We start from the raw sequence: 15,203 nt of genomic DNA on the forward strand, positions 1-15,203 counted from the left end.
CTGCACTCCCAGCACCAGGCTCCTGCATTCTATCAGCCACAGGAGCGATTCCTGCACTCCCAGCACCAGGCTCCTGCATTCTATCAGCCACAGGGGCAATTCCTGCCCTGCTCCGTGCAAGTTTTCTCCTCATTTCTCTCCAGGTTTTGTCTTCACTTTCCCCAGCAGCAGTGCCACAGGCAGGTGCCAGTCAGTGCCGCCTGCCCCTACAGCACACAAACCTGTGCTTTGTCACACTCTTCATGCTGGTGAAGAACCAGGCATGGAACCACCGCTGCCATAACTGGATGTGTCCAAAAGAGCTCTTTGCACTTGCAGACTGGAATCCCTGAACTCAGGAACAGACTTCACTATTGCACTTGCAGTGCTGACTGCCAGTTATTTTCAGACATTAAAACCCAAACCAAACCTAACCAAGCAAATAAAACCCAAATCAAAACCTGACCAACCACCAATGTAACAAAAGCAATCAAAACCCCCAAACATGCTAGATTGCTGTGGCAGAGTCATTTGGGACTCTTCACAGTGATCCCTGCCACAGACTCGGGAGCACACAACCTGCAAGCCAGCAGCTTGGCACAAGCAGCTTGGCCTGGCCTGCGCACTGGGCGGGCGCTGTGAGGGGTGGCAGCGGCGAGAATGTGCTAGTCTGGGGTTGGGGGGCAGGGAGGGTGGCTGGCGGTAAACATTAGTTTTAGGGTTTTTTTTGAGCCAGCAGTGTGCCCAGGTGGCCAAGAAGGCCAATGGCATCCTGGCCTGCATTAGGAACAGTGTGGCCAGCAGGAGCAGGGAAGTCATTGTGCTCCTGTACTCTGCATTGGTTAGGCCACACCTTGAGTCCTGTGTCCAGTTCTGGGCCACTCAGTTTAACGACACTGAGACACTTGAATGTGTCTAGAGAAGGGCAACGAGGCTGGGGAGGGGCCTTGCGCACAAGCCCTATGAGGAGAGGCTGAGGGAGCTGGGGTTGTTTAGCCCGGAGAAGAGGTGGCTCAGGGGTGACCTCATTGCCCTCTACAACTACCTGAAAGGTGGATGTAGCCAGGAAAGGGTTGGTCTCTTCTCCTAGGCAACCATCACCAGAACAAGAGGACACAGTCTCAAGCTGTGCCAGGGGAAGTTTAGGCTGGAGGTGAGGAGAAAGTTCTTCACGGAGAGAGTAATTCATCATTGGAATGTGCTGCCCACGGAGGTGGTGGAGTCCCCGTCCCTGGAGGTGTTCAAGAGGAGATTGGACATGGCACTTGGTGCCATGGTCTAGTCATGAGGTCTGTGATGACAGGTTGGACTCAATGATCCTCGAGGTCTCTTCCAACCTTGGTGATACTGTGATACTGTGAAACCCCAGGCATGCAAGAGCCTCTCTAGCACAGTGATCACCTGTGTCTGTTCAACACCACAGAAAATAAGCTGGGGCAAGGTGAAAACAGTGTCTGTGCCACCTAAAAGAACCAAGAGACCTCCAGAGCCTGGCCCAGATCTGTCATGTTTCAGCCTGCACAGCCTCTTTAGGGTAAAGCCTCTCTCAGAGCCAGTGCTGCCTTGGGGCCATAGGTTTTGCTCAGCCCTATGGTTACCTGCTTACGCAGTTACATGCAAGACATTCTGGAAGGTACAAAGGCTCTTATTTGTTTTGTCTGCTGCAAGGCTTCTGGGGTTTACTTTTCTTTTTTTAACCCTAGGCTGTCTGCACTTAGGTTTTGATGAGAATTTTCTAAAGTAATTAGTATCTGTCAGAAAGTTGCTATAAACCATGTTTGGTTTTTTCACTGCAAATGGATCCTTATCTGATAATGATCAGGCTGTGGCAGGTCAAAATTTACAGAAGTACAGTTCCCATGTTTATGAAGCTGTTACAGCAGGAAATAATTATCAGTGACATCTAGACAGGGATACAAATGACAGAATTATTTTATTTCAACACTTGCTGCTCCCACACCTAATTCTGAAAATATATATAAGGTGGGCAGGCCCCACGTTAGCTGCACCAGTTCAGCTCTGCAGTCAAGATGAAGTGCACTGTGAGTATAGATGCTCTTTTTTTCCCCCTGATAAACTACAACTTTGATTCCATTCATTGCCTTTATCTCTCAGTGCAGACCCTGTTAACCTGAGCAGATGGGGAGCTAAGGACTTTTTGGAAGGTTTAACTATTCAGTCTCCAAGAAGCAGAATCCATGTCCATGTTTTGTCAGTGCTTTAGTGGATCAACCACTCTCTTGTAGTGCCTAAGGAGAAAGAGATTAAATTCCTTCACCTCATTCCTGTGAAACGTCTGTATATGAGTAGAGAGGTCTCAGAAGCACATCCAGATTCAGCTTTGAAAGCATCAACCTCCCATGTACCTGCTTTGTATTATTCTAGGGTAAGGCAAGGATGAGTCACTTAGGTGACTCTTGTCATTCCTGTAGGAAAGCAACAGGGGACCCAAGGAGTTTACTTACAGACCAGGATGGGAAAAAGGCTCTAGGATCCTCATGCTGGACTGCACAGCCAGAGCTGCAGCTACACTTTGTATTTCCATTTCCATTTCAGATTGTGGCTACCATCCTCCTTGGACTCTTCCTGGCTCCAGCCCTTGCTGATGTACGTGAGTGGAGTGACCAGGCTACATTGCTGCTGGTTCTGGATTCCCTGCTTCTTGAGTTTTCCTTGCTTTCCACATCCCTTTTGGCGGAGAGCAATCTAAAACTCCCTTCATGCACAAAACTCTGAAACCACCAGATGACAATTGTAATACACAGAAATCATTCCTTGAATCCTTAAAGCTATTCCAGGATGCCACAGCCTTCATTGGCACAGCAAATACTGTGCTCACTTGTGGCAGTTTTAGGCTGATGCCTAGGAGATTTTCCCCAGATCTTGAGTAGAAATCCACCACATCACTAAAGGTGGTTCCTGTTGGCCAGCATTTACTCTATTATAGCAGTCCTTTTCTAAGGCTTCTGAGATAACTCACCTGAAAGTCTAAAACTGTTGTTTGCTTCTATATTCTGAAATTAGAAGAACAAATTAACCAAGAAAATCTCCATTCCCGGAGGCAGCCAAACTCTGACCGTCGACAAGGAGTGGCGTGTGGCAACCCTTGAGCAGAAGAGCAACCAGGGGTCATGGAAAACCGTCTGGAACTATGATACGGTGAGTGGTGAGGGACTGCTTCAGGAAAAGGACAAGGGGCCCAGCTCCTGTGAGGCTGACCACACTACAGGACAATGGCATCCTGGCCTGCATCAAGAACAGTGTGGCCAGCAGGAGCAGGGAGGTCATTCTGCCCCTGTACACTGCACTGGTTAGGCCACACCTTGAGTCCTGTGTCCAGTTGTGGGCCCCTCAGTTTAGGAAGGAGGTTGACTTGCTGGAATGAGTCCAGAGAAGGGCAACAAAGTTGTTGAGGGGTTTGGAACACAGCCCTGTGAGGAGAGGCTGAGGGAGCTGGGGTTGCTTAGCCTGGAGAGGAGGAGACTCAGGGGTGACCTTATTGCTCTCTACAACTACCTGAAGGGAAGTTGTAGACAGGTGGATGTTGGTCTCTTCTCCCAGGCAGCCAGCACCAGAACAAGAGGACACAGTCTCAAGCTGCGCCAGGGGAGGTTTAGGTTGGATGTTAGGAAGAAGCTGGGAGTGATTGCCCATTGGAATGGGCTGCCTGGGGAGGTGGTGGAGTCACCATCACTGGAGGTGTTCAGGAGGAGACTTGATGGGGTGCTTGGTGCCATGGGTTAGTTGTTTAGGTGGGTTGGATTGGTTGATGGGTTGGACACGATGATCTTGAAGGTCTCTTCCAACCTGGTTGTTGTTTTTTATTATTATTATTATTATTATTATTATTATTATTATTATTATTATTTATTCCCTCTTAGCAGCTGGAGTCCAGCTTCTGGGGTAACATCTATCTTCATTTATTACCTGTTTAATTCAGACTTTATTACCATCTCAATTATTGGAATCCTGAATTCCTATTAAAGGAGGATTAATATTTACCATCTTTCTTTTACAGGGCTTCATTGCAAGCAAAGTGCTGCCAGAGAGAGCTTGCTACATTTCCATAATGAACCGAAAGAAGATGCCCAATTTCGATGCTCTGCCCAGACTGGCTGAACAGAACAATGTAAGATCCAAGGGGAGGAGTTACTTGGGGAATTGTGCAGCACTGCACAGGAAACTGATGTCAGAGACATGACCTTTTTTTTTTTTCCACAAGCTTTCAAACCAACAGTGGCATCTTAAAGCCATTTAGATCACACCACTGAATGTGAAGCTGTACCAATTTCTGTGCCCTTTTGCATTAGCAGAATGTGAAGCTGGCAGAGGCAGCACACCCTATTTTTCATAACCTCACATTCCCTGTAGGCTGAAAAATTGCTGGTTTTGTTTAGGCAGCTCTAGTTGCAGAAGGACAAATAATCCCAGTAATGAGGGGGGAAAAAAAGTTTATATAAGATTTCAGACCTGCAAAACATTTTCAGAAATGGCCAGGTGCCACATGAGGATGAGTGCAGCCCACAGGAGCAGCACAGGCACTTTGACAATCATCTCAGCATCCAGCATATTGACTTTTTGTAGATCCTGGGTTCTCCTGAAGCCTGAGAACTCAGTCCTTATGAAAATCCTGGCTTTAGAGGGCAAGAAAGGAGAGCAACAAAAGCAGAGGCTTGAGCAAAAACATTTACCTCCAGCTACTTGGAGAAGAGGAGGCTCAGGGGTGACCTCATTACTGTCTACAACTACCTGAAAAGTGGTTGTAGTCAGGAAGGGGTTGGTCTCTTCTCCCAGGCAACCAGCACCAGAACAAGGGGACACAGTCTCAAGCTGTGCCAGGGGAGGTTTAGACTCGAGGTGAGGAGAAAGTTCTTCACCGAGAGAGTCGTTTGTCATTGGAATGCGCTGCCCAGGGAGGTGGTGGAGTCCCCGTCCCTGGAGGTGTTCAAGAGGGGATTGGATGTGGCACTTGGTGCCATGGTCTAGTCATGAGGTCTGTGGTGACAGGTTGGACTCGATGATCCTCGAGGTCTCTTCCAACCTTAGTTATACTGTGATACTGTGATGCTTCCAGGCTTCCCTGTACTAAGGTCCCCCCTGAAGTTTATCTCAACTCCAGGCTTACTAGCAAGGAAGAAGCAGATTGGAGTGGGATTTCAGGAATCCTCTGCTAAAATTCCTTCTTCATGTGAAAGCCTCAGTCAATCCCAATCATCCCTGCTAAGTGTGCCTTTTTCCTGGAGTTCAGCAAGCAAGTTTCTCAGCTGTGGTTTTTCTTTCTTGAGAGGATGAGATTTTCAGCAGTGGCAGGGTTTTGGTTTTGTGAAGGGTGTTGTGGCATGGGAAATCACCAGGGATGGGGGTGGGTGTGTGTGTGTTCTTAAAAGAAAAAGGAGCAGGCAAATCATTCCCCACCCTGCTTCCCTCTCCCTGCCCAGCTGTGTTTCTTCTGAGGGAATTGAAGTCTTCAGGTTGCTAAGAAACAGTTTATATTGGGAAACTCTCTGTGGCACTAATTATTTTTGGAGAGCAGCACCTAAAAGCAGTTCTGAATCATTTCACTCTGAAATTGCATTTTGAATGCTGCTCTGCAGAGGCTATATGTTCACATCTCCATTTCCCTTTAGGGGGTAAGAGAAGGCTCTCTGTTCAACAGCCTTTCCTCCACAGGAATTGGCTGAGCCAGAACAGGAGTCCTGTGTCTGTTGCTGGATGATGAGACATAAAACCAGCAGGCAGCTCAGGTCATGACAGAAAACCTGGGCACCAAACTCTGTCCAGACAACAAAGCATGCAAGTAGGAGGACAGATTGGAAAGTGGTTTGAAACAGAGCACTCAGGAGCAGTGCAGAGAAAACTCTCCCACTGAACTCTCAGCCTTCTCTAAGAGGCCATGAGCATAACTGCAAATCAGTCTAATGCACATGGATCTGCCAAGTGGGGCTGCTGCCCTCTTTGGTTCCACTTTTGTAAGGCTGAAGGAAGAAACTGCCATGATTCCAAGTTACAACCTGAGTACCTCTGGGGCAAGAGGCCAGTAAGGGATGGAGGAGATACTCCTGTGGGAAGTCTGTGCTGACTGCACAACTCTTTTCTTGTTCCACTGCTTAACTGAGCTTCCAGTTCTCTTTAGCCTCCCTCCACCCTGACTCTCTTAGAAAGATCTGCCCTGGGAGCTGCCTTCAGTGTTGTGACTGCACCCAGAGTGACACAGAAGATGAGGAGACAGTGCCCAGTAGAGCTGTGAGGGAAACACCAAGCAGTGAGGCACCATTCCAGAAACAGGGATATGCTTAGCATGAAATGGCAGGAGGCACTGCACTTGCTGAGTGTTGTCATTTCGTGTTCAGAGCCTGAAAGGACATGGACACACTTCAAAGGACATCACATTCACCCTCATCAAGAGGCCTATCCGTGACCTCAAGTCTTATGGACCAGACATCTTCTCTATGTGCAGAGGACTCCCAACATATGTGGCTTATGAATATAATGGTGAGTGCAAGCCAGTGAAGGAACTCCTACAATCAGAGAATTATCAGGGTTGGAAGGGACCTCAAGGATCACCCAGTTCCAACCCCCCTGCCATGGGCAGGGACACTTCACACCAGATCAGGTTGCTCAGAGCTCTGTCCAGCCTGGCCTTAAAACACTCCAGGGGTGTTTTTAATGGTGGTGGTAACCAGCCAAGCATTCTTTTTCCTTGGGGAATGATGCACAAACGCTGCTGCAGGATGCCAGCTATTGCTGTGGAGGCTGCTGTAAATCCACAGCCTTGCTGGGGGTGCCATGATCATACCTGGATGCCTTGCACTAGAATTTCTTGTAGGGTGAGGGGAAAAAAATTATTTCACATATCTAAAAAGGAAGTAGGTTTGATTCACAGGAGCTAGTCCTGAGGCAGCAGCAGCAGCAGCAAAGTACTCTGAGCCTTTCTGCAAGCTGGTTGTCTGCAAACTCTGGCATGATAAAGATGCTCTGCAGATCAGGCCCAGGCTGCTGCGTTCTGACACAGCAGCAATTCCACCTACTCGCTGCTGCCTTTGGTGTGAGAATGGCTTTGGTCCTGGGGGTGGCCCCACGTGACTGAACATGCCAGTACACTGTCCCCAGTGTTAAGGGCTGCCAGCAAGTGCACAGATCACTTAACAGCATCCTCCCTGTCACCTCCTGGCATTTTATTTTAATATTGTATTTTACTGTCTTTGTTTCTGAAGGACCCCAGTATGGAATCAGTTCATGCAAGAGACTTGATGCCATGCAAATATTGGGCCTTAGGTACTGTCATGCCAATATCAAGGCCTGAAGATCTTACTTTGCCTGAACCAAGTGCAGCTGCTCCATCACTGCTGCCCCAAGCCAGCTCCAATGCTGTTCCTCCCTGGCATCTCCTCCCTCCGGAGTTTCCTTCCTGGTGATGCAGATGCTGAGTTGTGACCATACCTTTCTAATAAAGACCTCTAGTATGGATTAACTCTGGCTAGTTTCTTATTGCTATATCCTTTATCATCTATGCACACATCCAGAAAAGTATTTGGAGTGCACCTCCTGTACCCCTCTGGAGCATTCCAAATGGTCTTTTCAAGGCTGCACACAGGGCACACCTGTAGAGGGTACAGGTGTCACTGTGTGTAGGGGACAAAGGCAGCACATGGAGCTGAGGCCTTCCTTCCCTTTTCCAGGGAGAAAGGCCTCAGCAGAAATCTTCACTCATGTGGCATGAAAAGGAGAAAGAAAGGAGAAAGATGCAGAGAGTTTGCCTTCCTGAGAGGATGAGGAGTCTGATTTGTAGGATTTACAGAGTTGTTCTGTTCCTAAAACAGAGGCCTCAGTTTTAGCCAGAGCATGGCAAGGACTGGCCAGAGGCATCACACTGAATGCTCAGGGGCATGAAGCTTTGCTCCAAAGACTTGTGTACAGGATAAACACAGATAGTGATCCCCAGGAGACGCTGCCAGATTAGCTCAGACTTTCAGTTGTGTGTAGTCATTGCAGTGCAGTCCCATGTCTTGTGACTCCAGCCCCAGGTCTCTGCCTGCCTGCACACCCCCACAGCACATCTACACATTTCCTTCATGCTGCTGGGATAAGAGTTCTGAGGAACTAATACAGCAAGAGCAGCCTCACTGCAAATCTGCCAGGCCACACCACCCTCCAGCACTGCAGGAGGCTGCTGTAGTCCAGCAGGTCACAAGTAACAGCTGACAGCAGGTCACATCACATGTCCACAAACCCACATCCCACTTCTCAGGCCTCTCAGATGCAAGGATTTGGGATTTAAAATGACCTGGGATTTAATAAAGCCACTGTGGCCCCTGAGCCATGCTGAAGGCAGCAGACAATACTCAGGAGAAGGATACTTTGACAACACTCCACAGGCTGAAGAGGCACAACTTCTCCATTTATCACTCCCATCCAAACTCCAGTGAGGAACAGAGGCAGAATGAATCTCTTCCAAAGAAAGCCTTCAAGGTGGAGCAGGATCAGGTAAGACAAAGAACCCTCTCCCCAGGAAATGGTCACATTCTCCCTCTTCACAGCACCTTCAACAGGGTGAGTCAGGCACTGCAAATCCAGCACTGTGGTTTGATTTGTTTCCAGATCCCCTACGACTATGAAAAGTGCACTCAGTAGATCTGAATCCTTCATTCCGTGCAGCTCTGCTCCCTCCTGCTGGGCATTTGTGCTCATGCTTCTGCCTTAAATCCAGACCAACCCAACTACCGATTCTAATGTGAGAAAGGAGAGCAATCCAGGGAAGGAAAAAGCCTTCCTGGCCTCTGGGTGTCAGCCCGGAGTCACAGCTTGTCCACTTGGAATGTAAATTCCCACAGCTCATCCCCAGGCAGATCTGATGTCCTGCACCACACAAGGCAGAGCAGCTCTGCTGATAGCAGCACAGTTGGGCTGAATTGCACCTTTAGAAGACAGGGCCAAAGAATATGAGCACATTCCCTGGCAGCAGGGCATGATTCCTGTACAAGGATAATGTGTTTGTGGAAACAGCCTTGGTCAGCTTTGGCAGATGGTTACATCTTGATTCTCCATGCAGGGTGCTGGAACAGCTGCCTGAAGCACCCTGGAGACAAGAGACCATCATCTTGAGATGTCTACAGAAGCCATTATCCACCAAGCAGGTCAGACCTTTGTGAGCTAAAGGGAACCACCCCCACAAGCACTCACATGAGTGCTCACCAAAGAGACACAGATGGGAGCAGATGATAAAACAAGAATATCTTTGATACCCATTTCCTGAGGCAAACCCTGTTCACCCCCCCAACAGCATCAGCTGGAGCTTAATTAGGCATTGAACAGCTGCAGGCAACTGAAGCACCTTCCTTCTTGAGTCTCTCACAGGAGGCATGCAGCACACCCATTCTCCCCAGGAGTCTGGTGAGATCTTGCTGTAGTCTTCACATTATTTTTGTTTCTGGCATTTTCAGTCAGGGAGGGACAGACAAAATTTCCAACACTGCTTCCAAGGTCTCAGGAGCTTCTTATTAGGGAGCTGCTTTCCTCAGTGTGTTTATTACCAGGTCATAAACAAAAAGATGCATTCTCCAGATGGGCACATGAAGAGAACTGACCCTGCAGAAGGCCAGGGGTACGGCCCAAGCCGTGGTGTCCACCCTGTCAGCAGCTCCACCATCTCACAGTGCTCTCAGCTTCATCTTATGCCTCATTCCCTGGCTCTTCCCCAACCTTTCCTGGGCTTTCTGTCAGCCTGAATCCACAGCTACACAGAAAATCTGATCTCCTCCATTCCCCCTCCTTCCCCTCTGCTAGCTTCAGGCCAAAGTTATCTTCCTGAGGAACATCTTTTTAGCTTTTTGTTTGTTTGTTTTTCAAGCTCTATGTCCCCCTGAGGGCCACTGAAAAACAAGGTAGAGAGATGATCAGCCTGCTTTTAATCTTTAGGCAGACACAGGCCATAAGCTAGTGACATGAAGAGACTTTACCAGGCTGTAGCAGGAGCCCTGAACTGCACCTCAGATCAGAAGCTAACCCCAAGGACTCCAAAAATTTCTGAAGAGGAGCACATCAGCCCCCAGAGAAGAAGCTTTTCTTCTACCCTTCCTGTTCTTACATGCCCCATTCAAGTCATGGTCCTTTCAAACCTGAAAAGGAAATCCTGCTCTAGTCTTTCCCCTTCCTTAGGGCAGTGCAATGTTCCAGTCCATCCACAGAACTGTGCAGAACCCCCTCCATGACTTGTGTACCTCGAGTAGAAACATCTTCCAGAACATCTCTATCAACCTTCAAAACCTCCAACCCTACCTGCTTGCCCAGCACACCTACAACGGCTGCAGCAACTACAGCTCTGCACTTTGATGTCCCCCAGCATCCTCATCTCACAGGATTGAATCAGCAGAGCCCTCAGACACACAAACCAGCAGGTGGCAGCTCTGTCTCTTTCTCACAGTTGCCCAGCAATCAGCATCTGCCCCTTCTCACAGCTACCCAACAGCAGCATCTGCCCCTTCTCACAGCTACCCAACAAGCAGCATCTGCCCCTTCTCACAGCCACCCAACAAGCAGCATCTGCCCCTTCTCACAGCTACCCAACAGCAGCATCTGCCCCTTCTCACAGCTACCCAACAAGCAGCATCTGCCCCTTCTCACAGCCACCCAACAAGCAGCATCTGCCCCTTCTCACAGCTACCCAACAAGCAGCATCTGCCCCTTCTCACAGCCACCCAACAACAGCATCTGCCCCTTCTCACAGCCACCCAACAAGCAGCATCTGCCCCTTCTCACAGCTACCCAACAAGCAGCATCTGCCCCTTCTCACAGCCACCCAACAGCAGCATCTGCCCCTTCTCACAGCCACCCAACAAGCAGCATCTGCCCCTTCTCACAGCCACCCAACAACAGCATCTGCCCCTTCTCACAGCCACCCAACAGCAGCATCTGCCCCTTCTCACAGCCACCCAACAAGCAGCATCTGCCCCTTCTCACAGCCACCCAACAAGCAGCATCTGCCCCTTCTCACAGCCACCCAACAGCAGCATCTGCCCCTTCTCACAGCCACCCAACAAGCAGCATCTGCCCCTTCTCACAGCCACCCAACAAGCAGCATCTGCCCCTTCTCACAGCCACCCAACAAGCAGCATCTGCCCCTTCTCACAGCTACCCAACAAGCAGCATCTGCCCCTTCTCACAGCCACCCAACAAGCAGCATCTGCCCCTTCTCACAGCTACCCAACAGCAGCATCTGCCCCTTCTCACAGCTACCCAACAGCAGCATCTGCCCCTTCTCACAGCTACCCAACAAGCAGCATCTGCCCCTTCTCACAGCCACCCAACAAGCAGCATCTGCCCCTTCTCACAGCTACCCAACAAGCAGCATCTGCCCCTTCTCACAGCTACCCAACAAGCAGCATCTGCCCCTTCTCACAGCTACCCAACAAGCAGCATCTGCCCCTTCTCACAGCTACCCAACAGCAGCATCTGCCCCTTCTCACAGCCACCCAACAGCAGCATCTGCCCCTTCTCACAGCCACCCAACAAGCATCTGCCCCTTCTCACAGCTACCCAACAGCAGCATCTGCCCCTTCTCACAGCCACCCAACAAGCAGCATCTGCCCCTTCTCACAGCTACCCAACAGCAGCATCTGCCCCTTCTCACAGCCACCCAACAGCAGCATCTGCCCCTTCTCACAGCCACCCAACAGCAGCATCTGCCCCTTCTCACAGCTACCCAACAGCAGCATCTGCCCCTTCTCACAGCCACCCAACAAGCAGCATCTGCCCCTTCTCACAGCTACCCAACAAGCAGCATCTGCCCCTTCTCACAGCTACCCAACAGCAGCATCTGCCCCTTCTCATAGCCACCCAACAAGCAGCATCTGCCCCTTCTCACAGCTACCCAACAGCAGCATCTGCCCCTTCTCACAGCCACCCAACAGCAGCATCTGCCCCTTCTCACAGCCACCCAACAGCAGCATCTGCCCCTTCTCACAGCTACCCAACAAGCAGCATCTGCCCCTTCTCACAGCCACCCAACAGCAGCATCTGCCCCTTCTCACAGCCACCCAACAGCAGCATCTGCCCCTTCTCACAGCTACCCAACAAGCATCTGCCCCTTCTCACAGCTACCCAACAGCAGCATCTGCCCCTTCTCACAGCCACCCAACAGCAGCATCTGCCCCTTCTCACAGCTACCCAACAGCAGCATCTGCCCCTTCTCACAGCCACCCAACAGCAGCATCTGCCCCTTCTCACAGCCACCCAACAGCAGCATCTGCCCCTTCTCACAGCCACCCAACAGCAGCATCTGCCCCTTCTCACAGCTACCCAACAGCAGCATCTGCCCCTTCTCACAGCCACCCAACAGCAGCATCTGCCCCTTCTCACAGCTACCCAACAAGCAGCATCTGCCCCTTCTCACAGCTATCCAACAAGCAGCATCTGCCCCTTCTCACAGCCACCCAACAAGCAGCATCTGCCCCTTCTCACAGCTACCCAACAGCAGCATCTGCCCCTTCTCACAGCTACCCAACAGCAGCATCTGCCCCTTCTCACAGCTACCCAACAGCAGCATCTGCCCCTTCTCACAGCTACCCAACAAGCAGCATCTGCCCCTTCTCACAGCCACCCAACAGCAGCATCTGCCCCTTCTCACAGCCACCCAACAGCAGCATCTGCCCCTTCTCACAGCTATCCAACAAGCAGCATCTGCCCCTTCTCACAGCCACCCAACAGCAGCATCTGCCCCTTCTCACAGCTACCCAACAGCAGCATCTGCCCCTTCTCACAGCCACCCAACAGCAGCATCTGCCCCTTCTCACAGCCACCCAACAGCAGCATCTGCCCCTTCTCACAGCTACCCAACAAGCAGCATCTGCCCCTTCTCACAGCCACCCAACAGCAGCATCTGCCCCTTCTCACAGCCACCCAACAGCAGCATCTGCCCCTTCTCACAGCTATCCAACAAGCAGCATCTGCCCCTTCTCACAGCCACCCAACAAGCAGCATCTGCCCCTTCTCACAGCTACCCAACAGCAGCATCTGCCCCTTCTCACAGCTACCCAACAAGCATCTGCCCCTTCTCACAGCTACCCAACAGCAGCATCTGCCCCTTCTCACAGCCACCCAACAAGCATCTGCCCCTTCTCACAGCCACCCAACAGCAGCATCTGCCCCTTCTCACAGCTACCCAACAGCAGCATCTGCCCCTTCTCACAGCCACCCAACAGCAGCATCTGCCCCTTCTCACAGCCACCCAACAGCAGCATCTGCCCCTTCTCACAGCCACCCAACAGCAGCATCTGCCCCTTCTCACAGCCACCCAACAGCAGCATCTGCCCCTTCTCACAGCCACCCAACAGCAGCATCTGCCCCTTCTCACGGCTATCCAGCAATCAGCATCTGCCCCTTCTCACAGCCACCCAACAGCAGCATCTGCCCCTTCTCACAGCTATCCAACAAGCAGCATCTGCCCCTTCTCACAGCCACCCAACAAGCAGCATCTGCCCCTTCTCACAGCTACCCAACAGCAGCATCTGCCCCTTCTCACAGCTACCCAACAAGCAGCATCTGCCCCTTCTCACAGCTACCCAACAGCAGCATCTGCCCCTTCTCACAGCTACCCAACAGCAGCATCTGCCCCTTCTCACAGCTACCCAACAGCAGCATCTGCCCCTTCTCACAGCTACCCAACAAGCAGCATCTGCCCCTTCTCACAGCCACCCAACAGCAGCATCTGCCCCTTCTCACAGCCACCCAACAGCAGCATCTGCCCCTTCTCACAGCTATCCAACAAGCAGCATCTGCCCCTTCTCACAGCCACCCAACAGCAGCATCTGCCCCTTCTCACAGCTACCCAACAAGCAGCATCTGCCCCTTCTCACAGCTACCCAACAGCAGCATCTGCCCCTTCTCACAGCCACCCAACAAGCATCTGCCCCTTCTCACAGCTACCCAACAAGCAGCATCTGTCCCTTCTCACAGCTACCCAACAGCAGCATCTGCCCCTTCTCATAGCCACCCAACAAGCAGCATCTGCCCCTTCTCACAGCCACCCAACAGCAGCATCTGCCCCTTCTCACAGCCACCCAACAAGCATCTGCCCCTTCTCACAGCCACCCAACAAGCAGCATCTGCCCCTTCTCACAGCTACCCAACAAGCAGCATCTGCCCCTTCTCACAGCTACCCAACAAGCAGTATCTGCCCCTTCTCACAGCTACCCAACAGCAGCATCTGCCCCTTCTCACAGCTACCCAACAAGCAGCATCTGCCCCTTCTCACAGCCACCCAACAGCAGCATCTGCCCCTTCTCACAGCTACCCAACAAGCAGCATCTGCCCCTTCTCACAGCCACCCAACAGCAGCATCTGCCCCTTCTCACAGCTACCCAACAGCAGCATCTGCCCCTTCTCACAGCCACCCAACAGCAGCATCTGCCCCTTCTCACAGCTACCCAACAAGCAGCATCTGCCCCCACATTTTGCCCATACAGGCGTGGGGCAGAGCTAACCTGCAGTTTGGGCAGCACAACAGCCAGCTCAGCAAGAGGCTCTCATACACTGTCCTGACACTGTGCTTTATTGCTGAGGGTTGTACAAAGCCTGATCCCCTGACATGGATCTTCTGCCCGTGCAGTGTTGAGCTGTGCTTGTAATCTCCTGGCAAGCCAAGAGAGAAAGGGAAAGACTGCTCTGGAGTTTAGGTATGGAAGCCCAAGCTATCTCTCTGCAAACCACCTGGTTATGCTCCTGTCCAGCACAAGAGAGGGTCTGATTTCCAAGGGACCTCCATTTCCCTCAGGTCTCCTCAGGACTTGGCAGCAGGACTGAGGAGGTGCCATTGGCCCCTGTTTCTGCCTTGCCCACCCTAGAGGTATGAGGCTGTGGTGTTTGCTGAGACAGGCGTGGGAGGGAAGTGCTCCCAATGTTCTAATCCTCCCTGCATCAAGCTGCTGGACTGCTTTGAAATCCAGGTGGTTCCACTCTGTCCAAAGTCCCTCTTGTCATTTTCACCAGAGATCCCCCTGCTGCTTTCCTGTCTCCCCTCACACTGTTTGCTTTTGCTAAGAATTCTTTCAAGACAATGTAACTCTGAGCAATGCAGAAGAGTCTGAAAGGCCAGCTCAGGAGACTTGCCTCACCTGTCAGAAACTTCACCTGGTCCCTGCATGCTTGATGCAACCCTGAAGCTGCTCAGCTAAGCAGCAGGTAGTACTGGGAGCTGCACAGCCTGAGAGGGAGGATTCCAGAAGGAAGAC

General features: G+C 51.3%; 1 protein-coding gene across 1 annotated transcript; it reads left to right on the top strand.

The window, feature by feature from the left end:
- Positions 1 to 1,995: 1,995 nt before the first annotated feature.
- On the top strand, positions 1,996 to 7,428 carry GKN1 (gastrokine 1). The gene is made up of 6 exons (XM_068156640.1): positions 1,996 to 2,021; positions 2,536 to 2,586; positions 3,004 to 3,138; positions 3,998 to 4,108; positions 6,330 to 6,471; positions 7,194 to 7,428. The coding sequence occupies exons 1-6, from the start codon at positions 2,010 to 2,012 to the stop codon at positions 7,280 to 7,282; spliced, it is 540 nt and encodes a 179-aa protein (XP_068012741.1). The 5' UTR covers positions 1,996 to 2,009; the 3' UTR covers positions 7,283 to 7,428.
- Positions 7,429 to 15,203: the final 7,775 nt, after the last annotated feature.

Source organism: Melanerpes formicivorus, unplaced genomic scaffold (genome assembly GCF_026170545.1).
Source record: "Melanerpes formicivorus ecotype bairdi unplaced genomic scaffold, bMelFor1.0.p_v2 SCAF_34, whole genome shotgun sequence".
In the NCBI taxonomy this organism is placed as follows: domain Eukaryota; kingdom Metazoa; phylum Chordata; class Aves; order Piciformes; family Picidae; genus Melanerpes; species Melanerpes formicivorus.